Raw genomic sequence first — 15,378 nt, 5'->3', positions numbered from 1 at the left:
TTAGTATGATCTGAGAGGGGTAGTTGTGGCTTCCAATAATGACTTGCAACTAGATTGTAACTTTATCTCTCTATGAACCCAAATGGAGACATCTCCCCTTCTGGATCACTGTGAGTATTAAATAACAAAATCTTGGAGAGACAGCCCTGGTACCTAGTGAGTACTCAATGAACACAGCTGTAATTACTGTTAGGACGGGGTGGGACACACAGTGAATATTCAGCAATGGTAGCCCTTGGGTCAGAGCCAGTGCTGTGAAGCTGACTCCTGACTATCCACAAATGAGGATCTGGATTCTCCACCAAGCATGACCACATGCTATGCTCCAGCATCCCTTAAGCCCTTAATCTGTTTCTCCTTCCCTGCTTCCTTACCCTGAGCCTGTGCCAAGAGGGTACAGAGCCCTTACCTTGTGGACCTGGAAGATTCCAAGCCAGCATGGAGGCTGAGCTCCTGTGCCACCTCCTCCATGAAGTCCTTTACTTTCCCAAATCCAGCAAGTGCTGACCTCTAGCCTTATAATTGTCTGATCCTAACACCCAAAAAGCTGTCTACCCTCCATGAGGCTGTGAACTTCACCAGGTGCAGAACCTGATTGTCCGTATGTCCCCCACTTGGCACTATCCTGCCTGCAAATGCTGACCTCAGACTGCCTGCCCACTCATTGCTCACTGAGGGCTGGAGGTATGGCATGCATGTGGGACAGACACTTGGATCTGTGAAGGCATCTGAGCAGCAAGATTTAAAGAGCAACCCAGGGCAGCAGCGGGAGGAAGGAATAGCTGTTACTGGATTGGCAGGTTCAGGGCACAACCAAATTAAGCTGGAAGTCAGGGGCCCTAGCCCCTTCACTCCCCCAGGGGCACAGTGTAGGCGGCATGATGTAGGATACCCCAGGAAGGGCAGAGGCATGGGGCACCCTCCATCAGCCTGGGGCAGAGCTAGTGCTACAGTCCCCATCAGCGTGACTGGGATAGAGATCTCAGGGATCCTCTTAGAGGCTAGAGTTGAGGGCCATAGCCCATCCGATATGTCCACCTGGTGTGGCTATTGCCAGCAGGCACAGTCCCACATGCAGAGCTCCCTCTGAACAGCAGGAGATGGGGGACCTGGGTGAGCAGGCGGGCGTGGCAGCAAGGACCCTGGAGAGCCTAATCCAGTGGTCCCTGGAAAATTAGGCGGACACAGCCATGCTCACCAGTGAGCCAAGCCCCACAAAAGGGGCAGGCTGCATGGAAAGCGTGGGTGCCATGCGGCAGTGGTGTCTGGGCCCAATAGCGGGCAGTCTTCTCAGAACAGACATGGCCACAGGGTGCAAAAGCGTGGCTGGGTGGCCCAGGGTCCAGGCAGAGACCGGCCTCCTGGCCCAGCCACAGGGGCACATAGGGTCCCACAAGGCGGCAAAGAGGACACTCGCGCTCCTGAGGGCCTCGCTCCCTCCGGCAGCCCCAGCCATGGTAGCCATGGACATGACCACAACGGACGTAGACCCAGGGCTGTTGCTTGTCAGGTGCTGTGCGGCCACGGGCTGGACTGGGGAAGGCCAAGGTGCTGAGGCCCACAGGACACTGGGGCCGTGCTGCGTTGGCCTCCTGTCGCTGGGCCTCCAGTTGTTTCAGTGTGGGTGCCCTCAGCAACCCTGCTGGAGTGCGCCACAGCAGCGTGGCCCCACAGAGGTCGATGAGCGAACCATCTTGCAGGACGTTGGATTCGTTTTCCACCTGCCGGAGGCAGCAGAAGGCCTTAGCCCAAGAGCTCTCTGGCCCTGCCATCTGGCAGCCTCACACCAGAGAAGCCACCTATCTGGCCAGTGACATTCCCTGGAGAGGACACCCTAAGCCAGCAGGCCAGCTGAGACAAGGAAGACAAATACCCCCATACAGCCACTATTCTCAGTAGGACCTGGACTTTGGCAGCTTTATAGGTCAAATCAGGAGGTCTGGCCCAAAGTAAGGTTTTTCTGAAAGGTTTTTCAAAGCTCTCCCATAATGGCAAAAGTAGGATATAGTAGAGAGAGCAAATACCTCCCATGGTGCACACTGGCTGCTTAACCCAAAGCAGCTGCCCTAAGGGTCATGGATCACAGCAAGAACTCTAGAGACAGAGAGCCTGAGTTTGAATCTTGAGTTTGAATAACTTAACTTCTGTGTCTTGGTCTCTTGGACCTTAAAGTGGATTCTATATCTCAAGTGGTGGGCCTTGTGAAAACTAAATAAGCCAACCAGACAAAAACATGGAACAATGTCTGGTATATAGTGGGCATGTAACAAACATATGTCCATGTCACATTCATGTGCATGATTTTTTTGTTTGTTTGTTTTTGCTTTTCGAGACAGGGTTTCTTTGTGGCTTTGGAGGCTGTCCTGGTACTAGCTCTTATAGACCAGGATGGTCTCCAACTCAGAGATCTGCCTGCCTCTGCCTCCCCAGTGCTGGGATTAAAGGAGTGCACCACCCCCGCCTGGCTCATGTGCATGATTTGCTTTTTGTTTTGTTTTGTTTAATTTTAGGAGTGTTTGTCTATATGCATGTCTATGTACCCTATGCATGCCTGGTGCCCATGGAGGCCAGAAGAGGGTGTTGGAGTCCCTGGAACTAGGGTTATAGATGGCTGTAAGTTTGGTAATCAAACATGGGTTTTCTAGAAGAACAGCTGGGCTATCTCTAGTCCCTGGTTTGATTTTGAGACAGGCTCTTGCTGTGTACCCAGGCTGGCCTAGAACTCATAAACTTTCCATGTGCTGGCAGCTGGGGAGAATTCTCTGTAGTCCAGTCAAGGAATCTGGCTATATGGCCCTATGTTTCCTATAACTCACTTCCAGCATTAGTGCTTTAAGCAGCACCAGAGGGATAACTCTGGGCCAGCAGTATAAGAACTACGCTAAAGGCCATTTCTTGCTGGGAAAGACTAAAAACACTAAACCTACCTCCCTGAATGTAACAGATACAGTATAAGCTGCCAACACTCTGGGCTATAAACTGCTCATACACAGACCAAGTGTCACCCTTGGAAGAAGATGTGATTTTCCTAAGCTGCTGGCAGCCTCAAAGCCATTTGGTTCTACACAGTGCATTTGTGTAGTTCTATTTCATATCATCTGCTGGATCCTCAGCAGAATGGAACTATGCATAAGGACCTTGCTCTGGTCCTATCTGTGGGTAAGTGACAAGTGTCAAGAACATGCTGAGCCTGGGCCAGCTCACCAGAGCCTACCGGGACTCTTGGACAGAAGTACTGTAGATCATCTCTCAGCTGAAAAAAGCAATGAACTAATTACGAGGGCTGGGAATGTTGGGGAGAAATGGAGGAGGCCACCTACCAGCTTCCCCCGCTGCTGGGCTGAGCGGCTATCCCGCAATGTATACACATTCCCGCAGACGGAAATCTCCCTCCAGACACCTGGGGCAGAGTCCTCAGAGAAGCCACCTGCTGGGTGCATCACCAGGACCCCATTGGTTGTCAGGCCATCCATCAGACCATCAGGAGTCCTCCATTTGGCTGCCCGCTCCTAGGACCACATGAAGGATAAGCTCACAACCCCAGGAGCCCCCCCCCAAAGGCTGCATGCGAGAGGTGTTGTCCTCCCACCTTCAAGGTCTGGGGTTTCCCAGAAAGGTCTTGGGCACCACTTAACTTCTTTGTACCTCACTTTGCTTCTTCAAGAAGTGGAATGCTAAAGCCATAGAGTGTTGTGGCAGAGAATGGCTATGGACTGGGCCGTCACTCTAGCCTGCAGCATCTCCCCAGCCTCCCTCCCATCAGCTCACTCAGTGGAAGGGTTAGCCCTGCCTGGGGATCACTCACTCCAAGAAAAATGTTGCTAGAGGCATCGAAGCCAGCAGCATAGATGCGGGCAGTATAGGGTGGCCGGCGGTCACAGAGGATGCGGCAGGCATAGCGGGAAATGGTACTTTGAGCAGAAGGGCCCTCTGTGGCTCCTCCACCAGGAGATGTGTCTGTTACCACGAAGTCAATCATGTTTTCAGTAGAGCGGCCAATCTACAAGGAGAGGAGGGCAAGAACACACGCACAGGCAAAGTTCACAGGTTTCTGACCTGGTATCTCAGCAGCCATCAATCAATCAAGAGGCTAGACCCAAAGAGGGTAGCACAGCACAACTCTCTATCACGGTGGTTCTCAACCTTCCTAATGCTTTGACCCTTTAATACAGCTCCTCATGACCCAACCCTAAAATTATTTTGTTGCTACTTCATAACTGTAATTTTGCTACTATTATGGATCATAATGTAAATATCTGATATGCAGGGTATCTGATATTCGACTCCCAATGGGGTCGAGAGCACCAGGTTGAGAACTACTGCTCTAGACCCTCTGGGCTTGCATGCAGGTTTTCTACATCTGATTAGCTGTGGCATGAAGCAACTTGTGCTCCGTGGCCCCATAGCTCTGAGAAACACCCCACTCAGTAAGAACCAGCTCATCTGCTCATAGACCAAGCAAAAGGTGACACCCTGGAATAGTAACAACAAATTAAATTTTAGTTAAGAATGTATCTTTGCTGGGCGTTGGTGGCACATGCCTTTAATCCCAGCATTCAGGAGGCAGAGGCAGGTGGATCCCTGTGAGTTCGAGACCAGCCTGGTTACAAGAGCTAGTTCTAGGACAGCCTCCAAAGCCACAACCCTGTCTCGAAAAAAAAAAAAAAATGTATCTTTAAAGATTTTTTTTGTTGTTGTTGCTGTTAAGCAGGGTCTCACTATGTAGCCTTCACTGGCCTAAAACTTACTATATAGATCAGGCTGGCCTCAAATTCACCTGTCTCCACCTCCCAAGTGCTAGTATTAAAGTGTGAGCTACCACACCTACTTATTATTTCTGTATATGTTTGTGTGCCTGAATGAGTTTATTGCACTACATGTGTGCAAGAGCCTATGGAGGCCAGAGGGCATCAATTCCTCTGTAACTGAGTCACAGGCCACTGTAAGCCAGATGATATGGGTGCTGGGAACTGAACCTGAGTCCTTTGCAAGAGCAATAAATGTTCTTAACCACTAACCCATCTCTCTAGGCCTAAGCTAAATATTTAACGTACAAGACCTCAGTTCTCTTCCCATGGTGGGGAGCTACTATGGACCTCATTTTACAGATGAAGAAAACAAGACTCAGAGATGTTAAATGACTCTTGTCCAAAGTCACCTAATGGTTAAAAGCATAGAACTGAACCTAGGCATGATGGGGCTTAACCCTATACGCTGAATTCCAAAGCCATATCACCTCCCAACTCTATGTGTCTTGACTCTGAGGGCTGCTGACTGGCTATTGACTGCAAAGTCAGCAACCCAGTCTAAGACATCCTACTTTCCCATCTGTAGGGCAACCCACAGAGTTTCAGAAGCACCTTTCCCAGGGCGTCTAGGCCCATGGCCTGACCCTGAACACCTGCAGAGCACAGGGGCTGGAAGACTGGACATACCTGGAACATGTCTGTGTCGCTGTCATGTGTGTACTCCACTATGACTGAGTGGCTCCGGGACAGTGTGTACGAGATGCTATGCTGGCCTCGGTTACTCAGGGCCTGGTGGAGAGAAAGCAGTCACTTCCCAGGGTACAGGAGAGGTGTAGACTTCTGAGCCAGAAGCCAGTTCAAGACCCAACAGTCACTCCCAGAAAAGGGTGGCTCCATCCAGTGCAGAGGAGACTGTACAGAAGGAACTGTCAGCTAGCTCTCTTGTTTAATCTGCCAGCTATCTCAAAAATGTGCTATTATTTCATTTTTACAGTTGGACAAGAGCCGGCCCTCAGTCACACAGCTGGAAACAGCAGAGACTTAACTTCCATGCCACCCGGATAAAGTCAAAGTTTTCCCTTTGGTATTGTGTGTGATGGCTGTTCTTGTTTGTCAACTTGACTATATCTGGAATTAATTAAAACCCAAACAATGGGGCATGCCTGTGAGGGATTTTTGCTTAATAAAATCATTGAAGTAAGAAGATCCACTTCTAATCCAGGTAATTGAGGTGGAAAGATAAACCTCTAATCAAGATTTTTTTTCAGGTAGGAGGAGCCACCTTTAATGTGGGCCACACCTTCTGCTGGCAGCCCACCTAAAGGACATGGGAGAAGAAAGATCTTGCTCTCCCTCTCGCTGGCAACTCCATTCCTTCACTGGCTTTAGAGCCTACTTCCTCAGGATTCCAGAGTATACTGAAGACCAGCTGAGACATCCAGCCTCATAGACAGAACAACTACTGAGTTCTTGACCCTTCCATTGGTAGACAATTGTTGTTGGGCTAGCTGGACCATAACCTGTAAGCCATTCTAATAAGTCCCCTACATATTTATTCATAGATAGATAGATAGATAGATAGATAGATAGATAGACAGACAGATATATAGATAGGGATTTATTCTATGAGTTCAGTTTCTAGAGAACCGTAATACATTGTGTGAACATTATATCCCACTCATGGTCCTTGGCTACCTCTAAAATAATGCTGATAGGTGCTGGAGAGATGGCTCAGTGATTAAGATCACTTGCTGCTCTCGCAGTGGACCCAGGTTTGATTCCCAGCACCCATATGGCAGCTTACAAGGGTTTGTAACTCCAGTCCCAGGATATCCAGTACATTCTCCTGGCCTCCACAGGCACTGCATGCTCATGGTGCATAGCCATTCATGCAGGCAAAACATCTATACACATAAACACAAATTTTAAAATCTTTAAATAAGTAAAAATTCCAACCAATGAATGGAGTATGGCAGTCAAGGAAACATTCTAAAGGCTGTTAAGGATTAGTCACACTGCAGAAGATGTCTATTATTGCCATTTTGGGGTGTGTCTGTGGTGTGGTTTATGTGCGTAAGTGTGCACAGTTTGTACCCACAAAAGCCACTGGGTGTCCTCTGTCACTCTCATCTATGTCTCTCACTGAACCTGGAACTTGTGTTTTTTAGTTAGGATGATGGTCAGCAAGCCCCAGCAGTCCTCCTGACTTTGCCCTCAACAGTGGGTGCTTTTACTTTATGAGTGCTGAGGCTCCAAACTCAAATCTTCATGCTTGCACAGCAAGCCTTCTTATCCTACTGAGCCATCATCTCTCTAGCCCCATCACAATCATTTCTTTACTGAGACAACAGGCAGTGAGAGAACAATGACACAGTGGGCTCCTCTGCTCCAGAAACGCCATGGGCAGGTAGGTTTAGCAAGGCTAAAACCTGGGCTTGTACACACAGGAGAGGATGACATCCATTCCACGGAGGGAGGCTGCTTGCCTTGGAGACGAGTGGTGTGGAGATGTGGTGCATAACGTCTGGCTTCACTCCGTTGGCATGGGGCCGGCGGCTCAGTGCCAGGCGGCTTCGGCGGCGGCCCTTGTCCCCACTTGCCAGACATCCATTGTAGCTGTGGATGTTGTCGGGAGGGGGGGGGCGTAAGTGAGAGGAGATAAAGAAGAGAGTGAGCCCCTAGGAGACCTGAAGGAAAATGCCAACTCAGAGTAGACCCTACCTTGATAAACAAATGCTAGAACTACCCAAGGCCAGAAGAGCCCAGAACAGCAAATGGCTTGAGGAGCAGGAGTTGGGGTCCCTCCTTCAATGAGTCAACTGTTTCCTGGATGCCTCGGCTGTGACAGCAAGTGCTAGGGTCGCAGAGGCGATGCATCATAGTTACGTCTGTGTCCTCAGGGGAGGGGAGGACCCAGCTTCTCAAGGAACCCAGGCACCACCTGCCATGACCCAGGCACAAGCCAAGCACACTCAAGCCCCGGTGGCAGGAGGTGGGATAACAACCCCAGGGTTGGGATTCCGGAGCCTGGAAAGACTTCTTCTGCAGCAAAGGGTCATTCATCACACAACTGCCATAAATGACCAAGCAGGAAAGGACAGCCTCGAATCCCACTCCCTCCATTATCCCCACACGTCTCATTTCCAGCTTCCTTTCCAGCTTTGATTCAGGGGGAATGACCACGAGGAGCAAAGATGAGATGAGTCATTGCCTTGACCGCTGCCATGGACTGCTGCCTCTGTTCCTGGTCCTTCATGTTTTTAATTACCTAATGGAATCTGTGAAATGTCCTGCCAGGGAAATGTCTTTCTTCCTATTTTATAAATTAGACAAGTCAAGGCCCAGGAGGGAAATGATTTGCCTCAAGCTAAGAAGCTTTAAAAAAAAAAAAAAAGCCAGATTGCAGTCATACTCCACCTAGACTTGCCAAAGTCCTTCAATTTAGAGGTCTCTGACCCAAGGCCCTAAGACTGGCAGGGTTTAGTAAGAATAGGATTTGGTGACTCGGTGGTAAAGTATAGTATAGAGAGATATGAATGCCAAGCTAAGAATGCTTTTCTGTAAGTAATGGGGAGTCACAGCAAACTTTGGAGAAGGAAATAAGAGGTTGTCAAATTAGCCGGGTGTTGGTGGCGCACGCCTTTAATCCCAGCACTTGGGAGGCAGAGGCAGGTGGATCTCTGTGAGTTCGAGGCCAGCCTGGTCTTCAGGGTAAGTGCCAGGACAGCCTCCAAAGCTACACAGAGAAACCCTGTCTCAAAAAACCAAAAAAAAAAAAAAAGGTTGCCAAATATAGATAGGGCTGGGGATAGCTCAATGGGTGGAATGCTTGCCTAGCTTGCACAGTGCTCTGGTTTCAATTCCTAGCACCACATAAATGCAGTCTATAATCTCAGAACTTGGGAAGAATGAAGACCAGGAGCTCAAGGTCATCCTCAGCTACTTAGGGAGATAGAGGCCAGCATGAGACCCTCTCTCAAAAAGAAAAAAAAAAAAAGCCAAATACATGTCGGGCATTGGTGGCACACGCCTTTAATCCCAGCACTCGGGAGGCAGAGGCAGGAGGATCTCTGTTAGTTCGAAGCCAGCCGGGTCTTCAAAGAAAGTTCCAGGAAAGTCTTCAAAAATACAGAGAAACCCTGCCTGGAAAAACAAAAACAAAGATAAATAAATAAATAAAGTCAAATACAAGGACCAATTAGAATTTAATGAGTCCATTAAAGTTGGTATTCTCTAGACCTATCCGGAGATTCTGCCTCTTTAGGTGTAGGATTCCTCCTGCTATCTCCTATTTTCTTTTCTCTCTTCTCCTTCTCCCCCTCCCTCCCTCCTTCCTTCCCTCTTTCTTCTTTTTGTTGATCTGGAGACAAGGTCTCATGTAACCCAGGCTGGCTTCCCTACCTCTACCTCTGGAGTGCTGGGATTAGAGGTGTGTGCCACTCCACCTGACTCAGTGTGTGTCATACACGTGTTCTCCAGTAGCTCTGATACACAGCTTGAGTGAGGCTTCTCTGATCTGCTTAAGACAGAGGGCTGTCAACAAAACCCCTCCCTCCTCTTAATCTGCAGTTTCTTCTATCTGTGGCCTTGCACCCAGACAGAAACACAGGCCTTCCTTCCATCAGACACAAAGCAATTGCTTTTCAGAGGTAAGCACCCCTGTGAGGAACATCTCTTTTACTTTGAGTACTTCTTCTGTGTGGGCAGAGGCAGGTCTAGAGGGAAACAGTCAGGATGCAGGCTGACAATACACAGGAACCTGGCATACATCCTGGCTCTTCCAGTCATCACCTCTATAAAACAGAGCTCATTTGTCAGAACCTACTCAGAAGGTTGATTTGGAGAACTAAAAAGATAAAGCGCTGTAAAATGCTTGACAGAGGCTGGCCAGCTCTTGATATGAGTTAGCGATTATTGTTATTTGAAAAAAGGCAAGGGGACTGGAACTAGCTCTTGTAGACCAGCCTGGGTCTTGAACTCACAGAAATCCACCTGCCGCTGCCTCTGGAGTGCTGGAATTAAAGGCGTTCGCTACCACCCGGCTCCTGTTTTGCATTGTTAACTTCCATCATGATCCCATAGCCTACCAAGCAGTGTCTTCAGGGTAGAGATGGGGCCAAAAGGAGGCACAGGGAAAGGAGGAGGAATCTGTGTCTGGAGGAAGAGTTTCATGGGAAGTGCAGGTATCCAGGCAGGCAAAGACCAAAAGGGATCAGGTCTGTTCAGCCATCAAGGTCCATAAATTCCTCTCTCAGAGACTACACTTTCTCATCTGTAGCACAAGAGCAAGCTGCAGCTTAGTGATAGTTTGCTATATCTACAGTTAGGAAGATGGGTTCAAATTCCGGCCCGGCCACCTACCAGCTGTGTGCCCTTGGGCCAGTCACTTCCCCTCACAGCATCTTTGTGAAGATTGAAATGAAATACTGCCCATGAAAAGGCTTGGCACCACCTGCCTGCCTGACACTTGGTAAGTGCTGGGTACCAGACTATGTACTTTACAAAAATCCCTTCTTTCAGATAACCTTTGGGGCTGTGACTTAGTATCAACCCTGTCTTCAAAATGGGGAAACAGAGGCACAGGAAAGTTCAGCAATTTGCAAAAGCAGGATTGGGACCAAGGAGTTTTGTGCAGAATCAGAGTTCTTTCCCCTACACCTACACACAGTAGGTGTTTTTCAGGCTCTTTTTCTCATCTGGTTAGAAACTCTGTTGAGCAGTTAAGAATTGTCTCAGGAATTTTATGAGAAACAGAAAGATCAAATAATTATGAACAGATACGGGTTTGGTCAATTTTGTCTTTCATCCGGGAAGGTAACAAGAAACAAAGAGGAAGGAGCCCTGGAGAGGGCAGATGGTGCCATGGTTTTGGCTGACCTGAGGAGGGGGTTACCCAAAGCACATCACTCCTGGACTAGGGAGCCTCACCCCAGGACGATGAGTTCACCATACTTGATGGGTTCCTCGCCTGGCAGTGCTTCTTCACCAGGAGAAGAGAGGATGCAAGAGCCCTTGCTCCCTGGGTGCTGGAGGTCCGAGGTCCGAGGGGATCCCACGTCAGGGTTTCCTTCCAGCACCATTCTGAGCAGAGTGGGAGAGGAGAAAAGAACTCTGAAGCATCCCACACCAGCTCCTGTCTAGCTCAGGCAAGCTGCCTTAAGCCAAGGCAAGCGTGGTCCTTCAACACTTATTATTATAACTACTTCTGTTCCCCATAAACGGTGAGATTGCTGGATTGCCAGGGAGGCAGACTGATGAGACAAGGCAAACAAAGAAATGGCAAAGTCAGAGGGTCAGGATATTTGATGGGGCCAGTGGAATATAACAACTTTGGAGAGAATATGCTTGGCAGAGGGGCAGCCAGGTCTTAAGGAGCTTTACTTCTCAGACTTAGTTCCTGGCTTAGGCTTTTAACCCAACACCTCAGTTACCCCTTCTTATCAGGTTCTTGGATCTATATGTTCATGCTAATCTTTCTGCCTTTTTGCAGGTCTAGGCCTCTGTCGGTCTGTCTGCTCTCAATGACTCTCTGTCCTCCCAGCACTGTCCTTTTCTGCCTTTTCTCTTCCCAAACTCTATTCCCCCCTTCTCCTATCAATCTTTCTTCCTCTTGTCATCCACCTTACTCAGTCTCCCCATCTTGGCCTGGCATTGAAAGCAGGCCTCCAATTCCCTCCCGGGTGCGCGTCCCCTCCCTCCCTCAGGTGTCTGTCTGCGGTCCTCAGGCCGCTCTGGTCCCAGGAGGCCTGTGGGGGCTGCGCTCCCCAGTCGGGCTTCCCCTGCAGCACAGCGGGTGTCCCGCAGGCTGCCTATTTAACAACCCCAACGCCGGAGGGTCTGCGCCGAGGGAGGCTCGCACCCCGCGCTGCGCTCGGGACGGGCACGACGACGGCCCAGCGCATACGCAGATACACAAGCCGGCGGCCCCTCGCAAACAGGCGCGCGCGCGCAGACACAGTCCCGCACACCCCTAGCACCGCGGGCTGTGCCCAGGCGGGCGCAGCACACCAGACATGCTACTGCAGGGACGCGCCCACGCGCCAACAGCCACAGGCGCTAGCCCTCAGACCCGCTCCCCTAACCTCGCCACCACCAGAAACGCAAACACGCCCCCCCGCACACTCACGGCGCAGACCCCCTTCCACCGCACCTCCACCTCTCAGGCCTCACCTGGCTGCGCTCCGGGGCTCTCTGGGAGCTGCTCGCCCCCACCCGCCTCTCCCTTGCTGCGCCCCGGGACTGCAGCGGCGGGACGAGCTCGGCCCGCGGCTGCTCGGTGCAGCCTCGTCGCGGGGACACTCGGGGACCGGAGGAGGGAAGGTTGCGCACACAAACCTCCACGCTCCACCCCCTGCCCCCGCCTCCCCCTCAGGGCCCGCCCCCTATAGAGCCCCGCCTTACCCTGAGGCTCCGCCTCCTGCGGTTTAGCCTAGCAGCAATCGGCAATGCCAAGAGCTTTTCGGGAGCCCGAGCCTTTTTCTGGGCCCCGCCCCTGGAACCAACGAAGTCCCTCCCGCCATTCCCTACGAGGGACTCCCTATCCCCTCCTGGCTAGTGGAGGGACGCCACTTGATCTACACGACCCCTCCCCTATTCCAGGCTCGGGATACTTCGCCTTCCTTCCACGATCTCCGGGGTTCTCCCCAAGACCGGAGCCTTCTTCTCACAGTAAACAAGAAGCTCCTTTCCCCAACGTTAGACTGAGGACTCCCCACCTCCTGCTCCAAGACCCTGCCTCCCATTTGGGGACACCACGAAGTTAGAGAGAAGCCGGGGGCGAGCTGAAAAAAGGAAACTACTAGAGGACGCGGGGGAAGGTGTGTCACCCGCGGAGGCTGAGGGAAGCCGTTGCGGTTGTCTTGAGTGCAGATCTGTCTTCCAGTGCGGCTCCATCTCTTTCTCTCTGTACGCTTCGGTGGGCTCGGGCCCTCTTGGTGTCCACGAATGCTGCCCTCCCCTCCCACCAGCTTGCACCTATCCTCTGTAAACCCTCAAAGGGAAGCCGACTTTGGATGCTCGGTTCCTCTCTGGACAAAAAAAAAATCTCTTCTGTCTGTACCTGGCTCTCTGCGTTGACTTTGAACAAATGAGGTCTTTTAATCCTTGAGAGGCAGATACAATAATTGCCTCCCCTCCACAACCCCAAGGACGAAACAGATTTACAGAAACAGATTTACAGGAATAGCTTGCAGAAGAGGGACCTAGAGGGGATCTGGCCTAGCAAGCACTTACCACTAACCAACACCTCCAGCTCTTGAGCTCCGGATTTATTTATTTTGTTGTTGTCTGTTTTGTTTTAGAATTTTTAAATCTATTTTATTTTTATGTGTATGAGTGTTTTGCCTCCGTGTATGTCTGTTCACCACGTGTATGCTTGGTGCCAGCAGAGCCAGAAGCTCAGATCCCCTAAGACTGGAGTTACAGATGGTTGTAAGCCACCATGTCGGTGATGAGAACTGAACTCCCAGCCTCTGGAAGAGCAGGCATTGCTCTCAATCACTGAGATATCTCTCTAGCCCCCTTGTTTTGCTTTTTGAGACAGGGCCTCACTGTGTACCCGCAGCTGGGTTGGAGCTCACCATGTACATCAGGCTGGCCTCCAGCTCACAGAGATCTACTTTTCTTTGCTCCCCAAGAGCTGGGATTAAAAGCACAGGCCACCAAGCCTAATGAATTCCTGACTTTAAATTGCCAAAAACTAGAAGGATAGTTATGGAAGGATAGAGTGTCTACTGCTTAGTATCTCGTGATCTGGAACAACATCCCAGTGGCCAATTAACCCCTGAGTTTGTATGTTTGTTTTGAGACAGAGTTCTATGCAGCTCAGGCTAACCTTGAACTTGAAGCCAAGAATGACTTTCCGATTCTCCTGTCTCCACTTTCCAGGTTCTGGGTTAATGGGTCTATGCCACCACACCTAGTTTATTCAGGGTTTGGGATCAAATGCAGTGTTTCATAGGTGCTAGGTATTTGACCCTGCCAACTGAGTTACACCTCAGTCCCAACCCCTGAGTTTGAAGTGTGTTTTATGAGGAAATCAAGGACCTATGCACAAAAGAGATGGCCCATGGCTTCTACCACAAAGATTGAATGGGAGGGGCAGGAGAGATGGCTCAGAGGTTAAGAGCACTGGCTGCTCTTCCAGAGGTCCTGAGTTCAATTCCCAACAACCACATGGTGACTCACAACCATCCGTTATGTGACCTGGTGCCCTCTTCTGGCCTGGGCAGAACACTGATCACTGATATATATAGAATTAGATATAGATATAGATATAGATATAGATATATAGATATAGATATATATCGCAGCCAAAGAAACATACTCATTGGTTATACAGGAACCTCCTAGAAGCCCCCTCCCCGAGAAAGCCACACATCCCTCAGTGGAGGAAGTTTTAAATCCTAAAGGCCTATAGTATGGAGGCAGTCCTGCTCATTTGTTCCAACAGTGTCTGCCAGAGAAGTCCCTCATGACTGTGTACTGAACTATTCTTAGAGTCCTCAGTTTACATGTGAGGAAATGGAGACCCAGAGAGAGGGAAGCTTGCTCCAGATTTCACAAGTGTGAGCCAACAACTGGAACCCCCGTTGTTACTGCCCCACACCAGGCTGCAGTAGAGGACTTAGAGGTTGCCAAGACTCAAGGGAGCCGCTTTCTTCTGGTTTATAGCTCTGGGTACACCTGATGCTAGCACAGCCCAGGTATGGAGGTGGAAGGGCTCAGACATCGCCAACTTTATTCCACCACAAGAGGTATCAGCAAGTGGATCTCTGTAAGTTTGGGGCCATCCTGATCTACATGGTGAGTTCCAGGTCAGCCAGGATTACAAGTGAGATGTTGTCTCAAGACAAAACAGGGGTCTAGAAAGATGTCTTAGTGATTCAGTTCCCAGCACCCACATCAGGCAGCTCCCATCTGCCTGTATCTCCAGCTCCAGGAGATCCAACACCCTCTTCTGGCCTCTGTGCATTTACATGCACACACATATACACTCAGCCACATAAATTAAAATAAAATAAATCTTCTTTTAAAAGTAAAGAAAATCCAGCCTCCAAAGCCACAGAGAAACCCTGTTTTGAAAAAAAAAAACAAAACAAAACAACAACAACAACAAAAAGAAAATCACAACAAATAAAAAGCAACAGTACCAAACTCCTGGCTAGGCATTTTGGGAGAGACAAGAGAGAACTGAGATACCAGGCTCTGCTTAAGCCTATGCTGGAGGCCAGAGGATGGGCTTGGAAAAGACAGGCCCCTCAAACATATTTGGGGTTACAGAGCAAAGAAGAGTTAGCATCACTTCTCATATCCTCACTGCATCAGGACTCCATCAGGGCAGGATGGCAGCAGTGTATGTACTTTGTGCTGTGACCACCACATCTAATCCATGGCCTCTTCAAGGTATTGGTGACATGGGAGAGCCTCGGAATTTAAGAGGCTTGTAGGTCCATAAGGGACTTATGACTGGATTTGACAATCAGAACAGCAAAATGCAAGTATCTTTGTAGCATCTAACCTGGAAGGCAGTGAGGCTCCTGGATGTCTCTGGCTCACGCCAGTGTCATGACTCTAGGTTGGCGAGGTCACCACAAGTATAATAGAAGTGAGGAGGATGGATGACTCAAGA

General features: G+C 49.9%; 1 protein-coding gene across 3 annotated transcripts; it reads right to left on the bottom strand.

Moving 5' to 3' along the window:
* Positions 1-1,151: 1,151 nt before the first annotated feature.
* Peli3 (pellino E3 ubiquitin protein ligase family member 3) lies at positions 1,152-10,828 on the bottom strand. Of its 3 annotated transcripts, none has more exons than XM_035442040.1 (6): positions 10,677-10,828; positions 7,235-7,364; positions 5,436-5,537; positions 3,806-4,000; positions 3,321-3,509; positions 1,152-1,721 (listed from the first exon to the last, which is right to left on the bottom strand). In XM_035442040.1, exons 1-6 carry the CDS (start codon positions 10,826-10,828, stop codon positions 1,152-1,154), a joined length of 1,338 nt encoding a protein of 445 aa, XP_035297931.1. The 3 variants fall into 3 exon arrangements, with proteins under 3 accessions (XP_035297931.1, XP_035297933.1, XP_035297932.1); XM_035442042.1 differs by having other exon boundaries at positions 7,235-7,258; positions 10,688-10,828; XM_035442041.1 differs by lacking the exon at positions 5,436-5,537.
* Between the last annotated feature and the right edge of the window lie 4,550 nt (positions 10,829-15,378).

Source organism: Cricetulus griseus, chromosome 3 (assembly GCF_003668045.3).
Source record: "Cricetulus griseus strain 17A/GY chromosome 3, alternate assembly CriGri-PICRH-1.0, whole genome shotgun sequence".
In the NCBI taxonomy this organism is placed as follows: Eukaryota; Metazoa; Chordata; class Mammalia; order Rodentia; family Cricetidae; genus Cricetulus; species Cricetulus griseus.
The sequence above is the reverse complement of the archived record's forward strand: the minus strand, read 5'-3'. Positions and strand labels throughout refer to the sequence as shown.